At 42.7% G+C, this 15,886-nt stretch overlaps 1 protein-coding gene across 1 annotated transcript; it reads right to left on the bottom strand.

The window, feature by feature from the left end:
• Positions 1–1,501: 1,501 nt before the first annotated feature.
• On the bottom strand, positions 1,502–8,111 carry LOC119655357 (proline-rich protein 36). The gene is made up of 2 exons (XM_038061210.1): positions 7,969–8,111; positions 1,502–2,472 (listed from the first exon to the last, which is right to left on the bottom strand). The coding sequence occupies exons 1-2, from the start codon at positions 7,978–7,980 to the stop codon at positions 1,582–1,584; spliced, it is 903 nt and encodes a 300-aa protein (XP_037917138.1). The 5' UTR covers positions 7,981–8,111; the 3' UTR covers positions 1,502–1,581.
• Positions 8,112–15,886: the final 7,775 nt, after the last annotated feature.

Raw genomic sequence — 15,886 nt, 5'->3', positions numbered from 1 at the left:
CCCTACAGAAACTGTGACGGTGGTTTATGGATTACAGACTCGAATGGTGGAGCGGCGATATGAGCGTGCGGTCGCCAAGCTATACAAGGATCCATGACCCAGCCAACCAATGGTTTCGTGTGAGCGAAAATATGCGGTGTGTACGTGCACAGCTGCTACGCCTCACCCAGTCTCACATTGTCTAAATTTGAAGGCATATTAGACAACCTTGTTCTGGATGCAAGTGGACGAAGTCCAAAGATGATTGCCGGTCACTTCAACGCTTGGGCACTCGAATAGGGAAGCAGCGAAAGTAACGCAAAGGGCCGAAGTCTACTAGAGGCTTTTACTCAGCTGGATTTGGTTTTGGCCGATGACGGTGATGCAAGGACCTTTCGCAAAAGAGGGTTCCTGACTCGTGGACCTGACCTGCACTGACACGCTAGCAAGGACCACACCGGCAGCGATCACCAGGCAGTCATTTTTGAACTGAGGAGGGAGCCACAGGCCAAGGAAACAGGATACCTAAAGCCGAGAAGGGCATCAGGCTGGTCTGCAAAAGCATTGGACGAGGAAAACTTCTTGGAGGGGTAGCGAGGCCAACTTACTAAAGCAGGCGTCGAGTGCTCTCCATATCACACAATGCACCGCCAAGGCATGTGGCTCTCTAGGAGGTGCTCATTCCCTAGTAGAAGACCGAAATACTGGTGAAATAGCCATCGGTCAGCCTGCCACCAAGCCAGAAGAGCTCAGAGGGCGGTAGGAAGGAGTAATCAAGGATAAAAGGAGCATGCTTAAAAAGTGGCCCGCAAAAATCTGCAATTCCTACAGTTACCACGGACGAGCTGTTAGAGATATACTTGTAGGCTACTTACTGTCAGGATTATGAGCTCAATTTTGATTATGCAATCATTATTTGCGACCACTCAGGAAAGGGCCGATGGACACACACGCTGATTCTTACCATCAAGAATAGCTGGGGAACCTAGAGGAAACTTTAGATGAAGTACTATCACCAGAAAATGTTGTACGGAGAATGGTAGCTTGCCAGGAGAATTGCGACGCGATCAATTCCATGATCGCAGCAATCCAGGATAAACTACGAAAAGCAGAAGAAGTGAGGAAGGCACGGTTACGGACCCCACGGGTAAACTGAAGGAGACCTAGCTAAAGTAAGCTAACTCCGCCTCGTGATGTAATTCTTAAAGGTGATTCCACGGGGAGTCGGGGGTGGTTTTAGTGGGTAAAAATTCCACAATCTGGCGTGCCCAGGCCAGAGTCTTTTGAAGATTTACACCTCCTTACAAAAAAGAAAGGCAGACACCGATTCATCTAGATTTACAAAAAATGAGATCCTTTTTTGTAAATTTGGATCAATATCTGTGTTTTTTCTTAAAGTCGGTTCAATGTATGTCTCTCTGTCTACCTGTCTGTCTGTTATGAAATGATTAACAACATATTATAAAACCTGTCTTAATGAAAAATATTATTTATTTAACAACAAAACAACAAAGCTCAACAATATATTGAATAAATAGTAAACATGGTCTTAACACAACAAAACTAATCAAATTTTTAACACAATGCAGCTTAGAACGAAATTCATCGCCTTCCCTTAATGCCTTTACCCCCAATATTGTCTGGTCCCATTTTTGGCATATACTCATTAAGATTAAGAGTCAAATCTGGCGATGAGTCTATAACCTGCAGCCCAGAATTAGGCCGGATATAACGATAATTTTGAGATAAAGATGCCTGTTGTGGTGAGGAGAGTGATGCCATGTCTGGTGGTGATAAATTTGTATTCAATGGCGGTGGGGGTGACCTCAGTGGATAGTTCAGCTCGATTGGTTGTTGAAATTGTTTAGCTGGAGATATCGAGGGAGCTGGTAATGACAATGTGGCTCCAGATGCAAAAGTTGCATAAGATGGTGAGAGCGATGGTGCTGATGGTAGAGAATTAGCTGGTGGAATTGATGATGTTAATGATGACGTTAATGGATAAGTAAATCCTGATGAATATCCTGCGGAATTTTGTCCGACATAGGGACTAATTGGCACTAACAGAGGACGCGTAGGTATTAGTTGTAAATACTGCACTCCTGCAGTGGGCACCCCCTGTGGCATGTACTGCATAATCACTGGTGTAGGGGAATTCATATTCATCATTGGTGAAAAGTTATTTGATGATGGTGGAACTTGTTTCAAGTGGGTTGATTGAGTTGAAGGAGTCGCTGCTGGAGCTGACACCAGTGGCTGATACATTGGGTAAAATGGCCCTCGTGGAATTTCATTCAGGTTATCATCGACGTTAAAATCAAATGTGTCGCCACTTGATTCGCGATTACCTAACAACCGAAAGTCATTAGATAGTTTCTGATATTGAAATGGATCAGTGGATGGTGACTGTTGTTCTTTGAGCTTTTGATTCTGATCGATAACATCTTCGGCATGAACTGTCTGATGTATGTAAAATAACACAAATGTAATGACCTGCAAAACAATGAAATTAGTAATTTGCAGAGACAAGAAAATAATAGATTATACAATAAAAGCAACACGAATGATTGGAGTTATATGAGAAAAATAAAAAAGATTTACTTTGAGATGTTAACCTCTAACTATTACCGTTCAAATTTATCTTGCCATGAGCTTTCATCGATTCCATCAAATTAATAATTGTTTTATGTAATGGAGGGCGTGAAAGTGAACCGAAATAAATGATCCTTTTTATATTTCAATTTAAGTAATTTGCTAATCGACATGGATCGGATTAACTTCAAACACTAACAGATGAACATTGATTAGATGAACTCCATGGTATTAATGGAAAAGTCGCCATCATTTACCCCGTGGAATGTTTTAGTTTATTTGATATACTCTTTGACCTGCACATCAAAATGAGGATGTTTTTTCAGGTCGTCTGAAGTGGGAACTATTAATCACTCTGGCATATTTTCATATTAGATACTTTCAATTCGCTAAATAAATAATAACACTGAACTTGTAAAGTGCCTTTTCCAAAGATGTGCTTATTTTTTCAATGTGGAATTGTAATTTGTTGTGGAATGCCCCAAGCGGTCATGGGATCACCTATTGTTCAACTTCTTTTCTATAAAATCTAATACGTAACATCTAAATCGCATGGTTCGGATATCGATTAATCCAATATAACTATTTCATGGATAACAAGGGAAAATTAATTGAAACCATTTTTAACTTCAAATTCACGCATTTTTTTGGGGTTAACCAATGTTCAGTTTCGGCTGAATTCAGTTCAAATAAACACAATTATTTTCAAACTCATTATCTAATCTACGTTAAATAGGATTTTATAAAAAGATTATTGAGTTTTTATGCGAAGATTTTAATTAATTAAATACGAAGTCGTAATATTTTTAACTGCACTTTCGCCTAGTTTTGTTTTAGTTTTTAGAATCATTTTTATTTTTAAGAAATAGGTAACAATAATATATAGATTGGAAAAATGAACAATAAAAAACAATCTTTTAAAATAACAAAAATAACATAAATCTAATGGCCACTATGGGCTATCAAAGTTTTCGAATAGCGATTTACAGGCAGAGAAGAGAATCTAATTTTACAATAAGTTGTCGGGAAATGGTCAAAAATCCGACAGAATTCACTTGGCCTTAGAGGCCTTAGGCCTTAAAGAAATATAAAAGTAATAATAAATGTTTAATCGCTTCAAAACATACTTTTAACTTAAATTATTGTGCTTAAAACTATCATAATTATTATACATATTTTATATTATATATTTTTTCTATTTTTTTTACAATAACATCCATAGGGAGAAAAAGTAATAATAACAGTTGTAATATGTATATATTTACAAAGCCCCACCAAGAAACAAATGGCAGAACTGAGCACGGCCACCGCTAACTGGCATCCCGCAGCCACCAGTACCTGGATTTCTCTTTTTCATCCCGCTTAATATCAATTGCTCTCGCTCTGGAGTATTTCCAGTCAAAATCCCGGAGCCCCCACTGTCAAATTCGGGGGGTATTCTATCCTTTTGTCCGTGGCCTGTCTATGTATATGATACATAACCGGATCACCGGCAGAATCAAGAATTAGACCATTCCTGTCAAGATACACAAACGCTTCGGGAGGAATGAAGCCTGTCATGAGAGTCTTCTCAAAATACCCATCATTTGGGTAGAACGGCTGCGAAACCCAAGGGTTCTCACCATGCGAAGCAGATCGCACTATATGATTCCGAATCAATCTGACGATAACTGTGTCGATTCTCGGCACAGCAGCAGCTGGATACATCACTTCATTAGTTACATAATGCTCATAGTTTGACGAAGCAGTCATATTAAGCCCCGTGCAAGCACGCAGACATTTCCTTTCAAAGATCCTTATTTTCTCCATTTGCCTCAAATTAAACCAGATAGCACACCCGTAGGTGAGCACCGGTCTAACCAAAGTAAGATAGCAAATAATCTTAACCTTCCGGCTAAGATGTGGAACATAAAAGTGTCTTCGAAGAGACATGAATGCCCTGCGAGCGCTTTCTAGCACGACTTTAACGTGCTCGTTAAATTGGAGACGTTCGTCAAGACGCTCGGCAATAATTTCTTCTTCTTGATATGCCCGTTCAAAGCTTTCAATACCAAAACCTCAAACACCTTGCTGATGTTAGGCAGAAAACTGATTGGGCGGTAGCTTTGAGGGCTGGATGAATCCTTCCGTCTCTTTAAAATCGGGAATACTCGGGCTTTCTTCCATTGTCCTGGAAAGAAGGACTTGTTCAATAAATTATTGAACAAAATGCAATAATTACGAATGGCAATGTCTGGTAAATGCCTGAGGACCACGTTGGGAATGCCATCCATACCTGATGATCTCTTATTGTTTACTCTTCTAAATATGGTGGTTAATTCCCCACATGAGACAAAGTAATCAAGCAGATTATCAGTCGGTATGAGATCAGCCTGCAACGCAGGGCTAAACGGGAGAACTGTGGTGCCGTTCAGGCTATATTTGAAATTGTGGACATCTCATTCTACGATTTCCGAAAGTCGCGTTGGCTCTAAGTCCGTTCTGGGCCGATGCATCGATTCAAAATGCTCCCCTATAAGTTCGAGTTTCAGAGCATCATCCATCACGATGTAATTGCCTTGCGCATCAGCATGGTGTCTATACCTGAGTCAATGAGGTGTTGTATTTCGCTGCCACCGATTTTAAGTCTCGACGCAGTTACTCGCGACTTCTTCCGTATTTATCTTAGTAAACATGGAATCTGAATCGCTTGGGGAAATATCCTTTAACTTCTCCCGCCATTGGGAGTTCACTTCATTTACGTCATGTTGACGGATAAGATCCCGCGCGATCTTTAGAAAAGATTTGAACTCAACCAATATGAGATGATGATAGTCCCCATATCTCCGATAGATTTTGTTGACACGAGTGAACAGAAGGCTTTTCACTTTTTTCAACCGTTTTATGGCTGCAGTTTCATATCCTTCCATATTATTGCGAGGTTTAATCTTAGGGACGACTTGTTCAATTGTTTCCAGCGTTAAGTTCTCCAGCTTGAGAAGATACTGAAGTATTTCCTCGTTGCTCAAGTTCCTGTCACCTGGTGCAATTTTACTATCGTTTTCCCCATCAAGAGGTGGGCATTACTCTCGATATCCCCGAATAAACCTCTCTTCGAATTTCTTCCAATTTGTTTGTTTAAAGTTCAACCTATGGACGCCACTGTCCATCGACAGAAGGCGAACTCTTCTTCCATCAAACGAGAACTTCAATAAGAATAGCGTTATGGTCGCTATCGTAAGGAAGAGTCTGTAGTTTCCTTTGAGGATTCCTAAAATTAAAGTTCAAGCGCGCGTCAGTAATGCACAAATCTAGATAGGAATGCCCTGGGCCAGGTTGGACTCTCTGACCCATATAATTCGCATTTATACTCTATCGACCCAAAAGTATTCCGGTACCACCTCCCCCATCACAATTTCGTCTATCGTTCCTCACGAATTCAAAATCCTTGAATGCTGTCGAATGCCTCGGACTGAGATGGATTTCTGAAATCAAAACTATGTCAGGCTGTTGCCTACCAGCGAAATCAAGGAGATCCGCTCTTCGATGGATTCCTACGATGGAATTCACATTAATCGCGATGATCCGGAGACCATCCAATGGTATCGCTACTTCTGCAAATGGGATCCTCGAGACGATTGGTGCCGAAGGGACGGTACCGTTCAACGCCGCTGACACCTTCGTCCTTTGGGCCGATCTCGGTGTCTGCTCCTTTGTGACCTTAACATTGCGGTATGCAGGACATCCACGGTACGAAGCCGGATGCCCTCCGCTTCCGCAGTTGACACAGAAAGTTTTTTCCTTGCCATCTGCTTCAGTCAGCAAACATTCGGCTGCGGTATGGTCTTTCCCGCACTTTACACATCGTAAGGTCATTTGACAGTTCACTGCCGAGTGACCATAGTGCTGGCATCTTCGGCACTGGACTATTTCGCCCCTTAGCAGACGCTCAAAACGAATGGCCTAGTAATTAAGCGATCCGATGCCGATCAGATCGCTTCCCCGGCTCTCAGGGCTTATCTGCACGAGGAAGTGCGGCAGGATTCATTTTTCCAAAACGGATCTCCTAGTACTAAAGCGTGACACTGGGAGGAACTTGACCTCAGCTCCCGTCTCCCGGAGCATTTTCAGCACCTTATCGGGCTCTTCCTTCGCATCCAAGCCTTTCAGAAGGAAGGTTTGCACCTTCTCTTCCTTTGGAGTGTAGGTGAAGTGAGGAGCCTTCACTCGCTCGAGGACCTCCCGTTCTTTTTTGTAATCTGCAATTTTGTTACATTTCACTTGAACTCTCTCGGCCCCGGTGTTTTTAATAACAAAATTCGAGAGCCCCGCGCTCCCCTTAAGTAGAGTGGCTAAATCTCTACCACCTAATTCATAAACATTAATGGAGGGCACCCTTTCCCCCTTTTCTTTATTTCGGGTGCTAATTGCATCCCCAGTCGGACCATTTTTTAAATTTTCACTCGTACTTGCATTATTTTTTACATTAGTTAACATTTTTTCTTCAATTTTGTTTTTCTTCTTTAATTTTTTAGAAACCTAGAGCAAAAACTCAACCAGTTTTCCCTCTTCACTACTACAACTTGCCTGGTTAGCACCCTCTTTTGGGACATTTCCATCGCCACCGTTGTCACTGTCTCCCGTATCGCCCGCTTTAAGGTTTTCTATGTCCTCCATACGGACAGATTCGCTGCCGAACACTTGTTCACCCTCAAGGCAGCCCGGTTCCTCCATGGCTGCAGAAGTAGTCGAACAAAACTTCACTTTTTCCCTGGCTACCTTTGGAGACGGCGGGCCCAACTAAGCTTTCCAAGCTTTCCATTTTTGTTGATCAATATTGTCATTTGATTTTTCCAGCTCGCCATTTCTTCTTTCAAGATTGGCTATCCTTACTTTGGCTCTTTTCAAGTCTGGATCCTCCTCGTTGTGGACTCCACGACCGATCCAAGTGCCCCTAGGCCTTATGGTGGGGGGCCGGTCTGATCCGCCACCCGTCGGCGGCTCGACGCTTATTCTCGCCAAGCCAGAAAAACGAATTTTTTCTCAAAATTTTTTTAAGGAAAAAGTAACTTAGATAACAAATCAAAAGTAAATTAGTTTCAATTAAGTTTTAAATTTTATATTATTAATTAAGTAATATAAATATCTTTTTATATTCTTAATAAAAGTTAATTTAATTTCAATTTTAAATTCCTTTTATTAATGCACTTTCCCTTCCTGTACACTTTTTGAACGAAATTCCGAAGACTTTTTCAATTAGCACATTTCTAAAGATGTAAACCATTTTTATCCACTTTTAAAAATTTTATAGATTGTTGCGATTAATTCTCTGTTGAAGGCTCTCAGGATATGAAACTTTTGTTATATTACCCTCTGACTCCCTTTAAATTGGGCTTGTGCGAACCTAATGAAACTTACCCCTGCCTTCATCGCTTCAATCTTCACAAAAACTAAAATCCTTTTCAAAAAGTTCTTATTCAAAAAAAAGATACACTTTTGTCACGAAAAAAAGACCAGATTTCACACAAACTTTGCAAGACAAAATGCTGCAGCCTTGACTTCTCAGCATGAATTTTATTTTCTCATTTGCTTTTATACATCCATGAATATTTCCCATTTTGTCGGGAAAATCGGCATTTTCTATCAATCAATCTGATTGGATGATTGCATACGTAAGATCGTGCGGGAGTTGCTGAACCACTGCAAGCATCGCATCTATTCACTGCAACCAAAGAGATAGATGGGGTGAATGGCAAAATGCATGTAATTGCATAGAAAAATTACAAATATTGATGGAGGAAAAATTGCAGATACAGTGCAGTAAACATATACAAGTATCTTATCACGATGCACCACGCAACCAGTTCTTAGAAAACAACTTATTCGTTTATTGCTGGCAAACATCCCAACAACCACCCGACGCTGCTACCGCTCTTCATTAACAATTTGCTGGGAAACTACCAATAACATTGTAAGATAGCATTTTCCATTGCATTCAGGTCGGCATGGGTTAATTTCAGATAAAAAAGTAAACGAAATTATCACAAGTCTTACATCTCGAGGTACATCTGGTTTCGGACGTGGACAAGTTAAACCATTTCAAACTATATATGGATGTGGTCATAATTCAAGCCAGGCAGTTCGTTGAACCCCCGTAGCAGTGCCATTCAGCTGATTACACTGGATCAATTTGGGGAGTGCAAACCATCATCGCATCATTGCAACTTATGTTTGCATGCACATTCCATTGGTTGACCAGAAAAAATAGAGCCAACTAGTTGTCTAGTGAAAGGACTTGACTCCAGTGAAACTGTAATGAGGTGAACGATTCATTTAGTGTGTAGCGTATCTGACGTAATGGGTACTATGAAATTGATAATAATTTGCCCCCAGGGAGGACATTATATGATAAGATCAATAGAGGCAGAGCATACGTGCCGATATAAGTTGTTAGCTTTCGGACCAACTTTATTAAAGGGAGAAGCAATTGGTTGTTGGTTCACTTTGAATTTGATTTCATAACTTTTCAAGATTGATACAACTCATTTTTTTATGTGATGCTGGCCCTCTACGTATATATAATAGCTTAATATACAGCCAATTTATGAACGCCAACAACGATAACTTCGTTAATATTAGTAGGATTCGCACCAAACTCCCGATTTTCTACCATAGCTATTGCCCTTATAAACTTTCTAGGCTCATCCATACTTACTAAGTGACCCGCCCAACGCAACCAATTGAGCCGGATATTATCCACAACCAGACAGGTCGAGTCCTTATGTAGAGAGCCAAAAAATTTTCTCTCTTCTCTCGAACGAAGCTTTTCTTGTCAGGAACCCAAGTCTCGGAGACATTGGTGAGACGTTTCGAGCGAAGCAGTTTTGAAAGCTGAAATACGCTCTGTTGGCTGCCAACAAAAGTGCGCGGAGTTCATCGTCATAGCTGTTATCGGTTGTCATTTTCGACCCTAAATAAGATTAATTTTCAAAGGTCTCAAAGTTATAGTCTCTATCTTTCTTGATTTCGTTTGACTTGTGCTATTCAATGTTGTTGGTTCTTTGGTTTTTCGCACTGACGTTGCCACTATGTACTTTGGCTTGACTTAATTAATGTGCAGCCCAAGATCTCGTGCCGATTACCGCCTGCTTGATCTGGATGAAGGTAGACTGTACATCATAGGTTCCTCTTCCCAAAATGTTAATATCGTTAGCGTAGGCCAGTAGTTGGGTGGACTTGAAAGGGATCATATCACTCGTATTTATATCTGCATCGCGAATCACTTTCTCCAGTGCCAGGTTAAAGAGGACGCATGATAGAGCATCCTCTTGTCTTAGACCGTTGTTGATGTTGAATGGTCTCAAGAGTAATCCTGCGGCTTTTACCTAGCCTTGCACACATAATTCGGCTGTAATGGCGACTTACATTTTTTGGCTGCGGATTGCAGGAGCTGTTTCTTCTATGCTTGGTGGTGGCAGCATTTGTCTGTCGTCTTCAGTTGGCGGGACCTCCAACTCACCGATGTTCTGGTTATTCAGTAGTTCATCAAAATATTTAACTCATCCCTTCAATATGCCCATTCTGTGGAAAATCAGATTTCCCTCTTTATCTTGGTAGGATGAGCCTCGAGGTGTATACGACTTCATCCTGCTGACTTTTTGGTAAATAGCTCCTAAGCAGCAGGAAAATCAAAATTTGATGGGTAGTATGCAGGGTACGAATGCGGATAATCACCATCAAGTGCTCCAAGGCTAGGAGCACAGGAGGACAGCATGCAGCAGATGCAATCAGGTAGGTCACCAAGCGAAACCTGCAATGGAAACAGAAATTGCATTCTCTGCAAGCATCGCGGCGCATCTGGTGAGAGCGTCACACACTCTGCGGGCTCTGGATGGTGTCTAATCTTTAAGGTGGAACTAGAAAGGGTTTGGGCACGAATGGCATGATCCGCATTTTAAAAATTTACATGCACTGGATTGCAACCGCTCACCAGTTGCTAGCGCAGTTCACTGCTAATTAGCGAGCAATGCCAGAACAGGGACCTGACTTCATGGCATCTTGATTTATCGGGTACCGCTGCCATCCAGCTTCGGGACGGCAATAGACTTCGTGTTCTTGTCCAAGATGGATGGAATGTCTCGATGCCAGATTTTGGACGTCGATTTAATGCTCTGGAGGAGGCCGTTTCGGGTACGGAGAGACGAATCCTAGTAGGCGGTAACTTTAATACTAGGCTCTTGAATGGAACATGTCTCATCCAGACTCCAGAGCAACACGTATTCTGAAAATGGCAACAAGAACCACGCTCATTTCGGCGCCCAGTCTAGGAAGAAAGCATCCCTTACATCACTTTCGCGTCGGTCCTAGAAGACTTCTCGGCAAGTGATCACCAGTAAATCGCGTTCGAAGTGGTTTACGTTACTTGCCAACGTGCGTTAAGCCGGCGCTCCCGCTACGTGTGAAATATCGCGAGAACGAACATCGGGAAGTTCGTCGAAACACTTAGAACAAGCAGAGTCTCCCTGGAGAGCGCTTCGGGGGTAATAACATCTCAGCCGATATTATCGTAAATTCAGTGATGAACCTTATAACGACAGCGTGCGAGGCCATTATACCGTGGAGAGGCCCCAGTCATGACAAACCTTCTATGTACTGGAGGACCGCAGAAATTGTCCACTAATGCAAAGAGTGTCATAAGATCGACTATTTGGCACAACGTTTACAAGCTCCCTAGGAGGCATGTGCCACAAAGGTAGAGTATAGATAAGCAGAAAGGAGACTCTGCAATACAATAATAAAAGCAAAGTTAGTCAACGAGGTAAATAGCACAAGGAATTCCCTGACTTGAAGGTTCCCAAAGCCGGGTGTGTGTCAGTGAGTAAAGGCATCGCCCTACCCTACTCCCAAAAAAATACTATCATAGGCGGCCTTGAAATCGATGGAAAGGAGGTGCAACTGATGAGCATGTTCCAGCAGTTTTCCATGCCCCACGGTTGCTCCCTGTACTTTTCGAGTTCACAGACTCTGAAAAAAGTGCATGCGAAGTCGTGATAGGCCTTTACGCGTGCTCGCATTCTTTGAGATTGTATCATTGTCCAGTATACCAAGTATATATAGTGTACTAGCTCTCTCCAGGAAACCGATCCTAGTTCAATGCATAGGCTATCTGTTCGGCAGCTCCTTTTCTGCTTAGTGAGGGCACGTTCCATGAGAAAATAGGCAAATCGTCATTTAATCTTCATTGCAGGGTTCATCGTTGCGTAGTCAATCCAATCTAAGTGGCTTTGGTTGTCCATATAAAGTCGTCAGCCCTATCCAAACCCCCATTTATCCCGTTTTAAGGTGCGGGACACTCGTCTTGATCCTTCTCCACCTCCTATTTTTCATTAAGAAAGATCCGCCAGCGATCACCAAATGAAAAGTGGATCTAGGGTTTGGTAGTAGAGCTGTCGGTGTTGGTTCTGCAGGCGTTTCCCAGGTCTTATGCTCTGTCGTGTGTACTCATTCACGTTTCGTCCTGGGACTATATATCATTCTTTGGACATATCTTCTTCTTTTTCTTCAGCCTTTGTCCCGTTCACAAGCGGGGTCGGCTCGTCGTGATCGGCTTCGCCATTTGGCTCTATCGAATGCCTGATCTGGGTGCAATCTCGAGGCTTTCAAATCCCCATCCAGCGTATCAAGCCACCGTTGCTTAGGTCTGCCTTTTGGTCGTTTACCATCGACTTCGATGTTCAGACCAATCTTTGCAAGTGAATTCTCGTTTGCACGAATTGCGTGACCATACCATCGAAGACGCCTCTCTCGCAACTTTTCCACGATCGGTGCAACCCCATAACGATCGCGGATATCCTCATTTCGGATGTGATCTAAACGTGTGACGCCACTAGTCCAACGTAGCATCTTCGTCTCCATTACCGCGAGACGCCGTTCATTGTCTTTTATGGTCGGCCAACACTCAGAACCATAGAGAGTGACTGGACGGACGACATTGCGGTAAATTTTAGATTTGAGACGTTCGTTGATACGTCGATCACAAAGGACACCAGTTGTGGAACGCCACTTCATCCAGGTTGCGTTAATGCGTGAAGCAATTTCATAACGCAGCTCTCCATTGACTGATAGCGTTGACCCGAGGTATTTAAATCGCTCAGTTCTGGGCGGATCACTGCCGCTGACAGTGATTGTGCCTGTTTCATGGGGATCGGTCGTCAAAAATTCAGTTTTGTTTAAATTCAATCTGAGACCGTGTTGCATGAGGCGATCATTCCCTTTTTGAACAAGTTGTTCGAGATCATATTTGCTATCAGATGCTAGGAAAACATCATCTGCATAAAGCAGTGTGTAGGGCGCTGGACGTTGGATATCCCGTGTGACGGTGTCCATAACAAGGACAAAGAGGAGTGGTGAGAGGGCACTTCCTTGATGAACTCCAACAGAGACACGAAGCGGTTTTGATACACCCGCTATACTTCGAACTTTACTTTTCGGATCGTGGTAGAGCAATTGAACCCAGCGCACGAGTTCTTCTGGCACGAAGTGTTGTCGTAAAGCATACCAGATGAGTTCGTGTGGTACACGGTCAAACGCTTTCTCTAGATCCAGAAAGGCAGTGTAGAGAGGGCGATGCTTCTCACGGTGTTTCTCCATGAGTAACCGCGCAGCGTGTATTGCATCAGTAGTTCCGCAGTTCTTGACAAATCCGGTTTGATTCACGGTTATTTCAACGATTTCGCGAATACGGTTGTCAAGAATGCGTTCAAAAATCTTCATGGTATGGGAAAGTAACCGGATCGGACGGTAATTTGAACATTCTGCTGGGCTACCTTTCTTTTTCCATATTGGAGCAGTGGTACTTTCTTGCCAGTCAGATGGTGTTCTTCCTTCCTGAATAACCCGGTTAAAGAATTCACTGAGCCACAGTGTTGGGTCCCAGCTCTTCGCTTTCCAGAGCTCAGATGCGATGTCGTCAGGTCCTGTTGCTTTCCCCGATTTCATTTGTTTTATTGCCTCCTCGACTTCAGTTGCGCTGACTGGTGGAACTGGTCCAAATGTCGGCAATGATTGTGGAAGTGGAGGATGAGCAAATTCTTCAGTTGAAATCTGCTCGAAGTATTCTCGCCATCTATCCGTTGCGGCTCGACGGTTGGTAAGCAAAGTACCGTTCTTGTCATTAACACAACAGAAGTGTTCGATATCCTGTGTGCGTTCATCACGGCTTTTAGCAAGTCGATACAGATCTCTCTCGCCATCCCGAGTGTCCAGTTTATCGTAAAGATTTTTGAAATGGTTCGCTCGGGTGACAGCGACCGCTTTCTTTGCTTCCCGGTTGGCATTCTTATAAACCGGGATATTGAGACGGGGAGTTTTTTGGGAGCTAGATATCATATTCAAGCATAAGCATTTTCTGAGAATGACCCCTTAATTTACACGTCCTGTTTCTGACCCCCACACTCTCTCCCTTTACAACCGGCGACAAAACTTAGATAGAAACAAGAATCACAAAAGGGTTTCAGAGAAGCCATTGATGATCCAACTTCTGGCCAATGTTAGGATAGGAAGAGTCGACAGTCAGTCGTGGATCCAGACCCAAGTTGGACGTGGGTCAAATCAAGAAATGCCCAAGTTAAAGTACGCCAAAATGTACTGGTAATAACAGCAAAAAGGGGTCTATCCCATGCTGAATTTAACACACTTCCACCGGTCAGTTTTGCAGCAAATATTCAGCCTCGGGGAAACGGTTTTATGTCGCATAGGATCGATGATTTTCACATTGGAGCTATTCTGCCACACTAAACATGGCATAACTATATATATTCCAGCTTGCTAAATAGACTAGGCAGAGGCGCTAAACAGAATAACCGCAAGACTATGTGGCGTCTTTAACGACCAAGGCGGGGAGTTTAGAAGCCCCGTGAAACAAATTAAAGAGGCTCCGTCGTGAGTCATACTTTTGTAAGTGGTAAACGACCCAGGGCAGTAAATCCTATCCTGAAAAGATCTAAACATTTTGGTCATCGGAACCACTTGATAAGGATATATTGCTAGAAATATTGCAATCGAATACCGATTTTACTGGCCGTATTTAAGGGGTCGCAATTCCATATCAAGATGTATACACTCTCAGAGGTGCAATTCCAACTACTGGTGGAACACTGTATTAACGAAATAGCAAATAAAATTCCTGCGAGCCAGCAAAAGAAGTCAAGACCTAAGAAATAGGGCGAAGTATGACCAACGAGTATAAATACGCACGCTAAATGTTGCGTAGGGCCATTGTGAAAAGTAAAAACCATTTCTTGAAGCAATGATGCACAGTCTAACCCAAGAGGATGCGCAAATCCGTAATGTCGGCAATAAAACCAGTAAAAGGTCCATTCCTATTATATCCCCTAGATCGCCGTGGGAGACAGTTTCGACATTGTTTTCCTAGCATCGGAAACTACCTTACCAACAGCAAGTGCCAAAGGCATTCTTCCAGCAACCGAAGTTGAAGTTCTGGACTCAGCAAAAGAAGTTCGAGATAATACACTCCCCGTTTTTGACGGAATCCTTAACGAAAGACTGAAACTGACAATTAGAACAGCGCCAGGCATGTTTGTCCAAGTGTTCGCAGAATGCCTAAAAAAGGGATCTTTCCTCGCAGGGTTTAGATCACCAAAGTTGCTGATCCTGAACCCAGGTAATCTGATTGGTCATCCAACATCCTTTAGACCTATCAGCCGTTTTATTAGAGATAGTTTCCAAGCGTTGTTTATCTATCAAATAGATACCGTTGTTTCCGGAATGCCTGGTGGCAGTTGATACTACTTAAGTGGTTATTGAGTTAACCGGGAAAGTTTTTGATGAAGGGACTGTTGAAATCATGAAATCGTACCATCGAAGCGCTGATCGCGGTACAAACACCCAACTATTTACTAAGTATAATCTTCAACTTCTTCGGTCAGCGAAAGCTTCTTTATAATTCGGACGGAGGACTGAAGACGTCCAATATAGCGGCAGGTGTTCCATCTGCTTTCAGCTCTCTACTATGAAACATAATGTATAATAGCGCGCAATAGTTGCCAGTATGGAAGCAAGCTGTTGTCACCGGATTCGCAGATGACATCGGGATAGATATGATACCCTAGCACTTTAGCGAAGTGGAGATCTATGCGAGCGGGCCTACCTGGGCTGAAAAGTCTTGGCTCCATTACACTGTTCTTATACTCTCTTGACCTTCCATCCCTACTTTCCAGTTCCTCCATCCTTCCCTTCTTTATCCACTTTCAAGAACACCTCCACCACCTTTTTCACAATCTTTTTCTTGTCCTCTTTAGCCATCTTATGCGTTGCT

Source organism: Hermetia illucens, chromosome 4 (assembly GCF_905115235.1).
Source record: "Hermetia illucens chromosome 4, iHerIll2.2.curated.20191125, whole genome shotgun sequence".
Classification (NCBI taxonomy): Eukaryota; Metazoa; Arthropoda; class Insecta; order Diptera; family Stratiomyidae; genus Hermetia; species Hermetia illucens.
The sequence above is the reverse complement of the archived record's forward strand: the minus strand, read 5'-3'. Positions and strand labels throughout refer to the sequence as shown.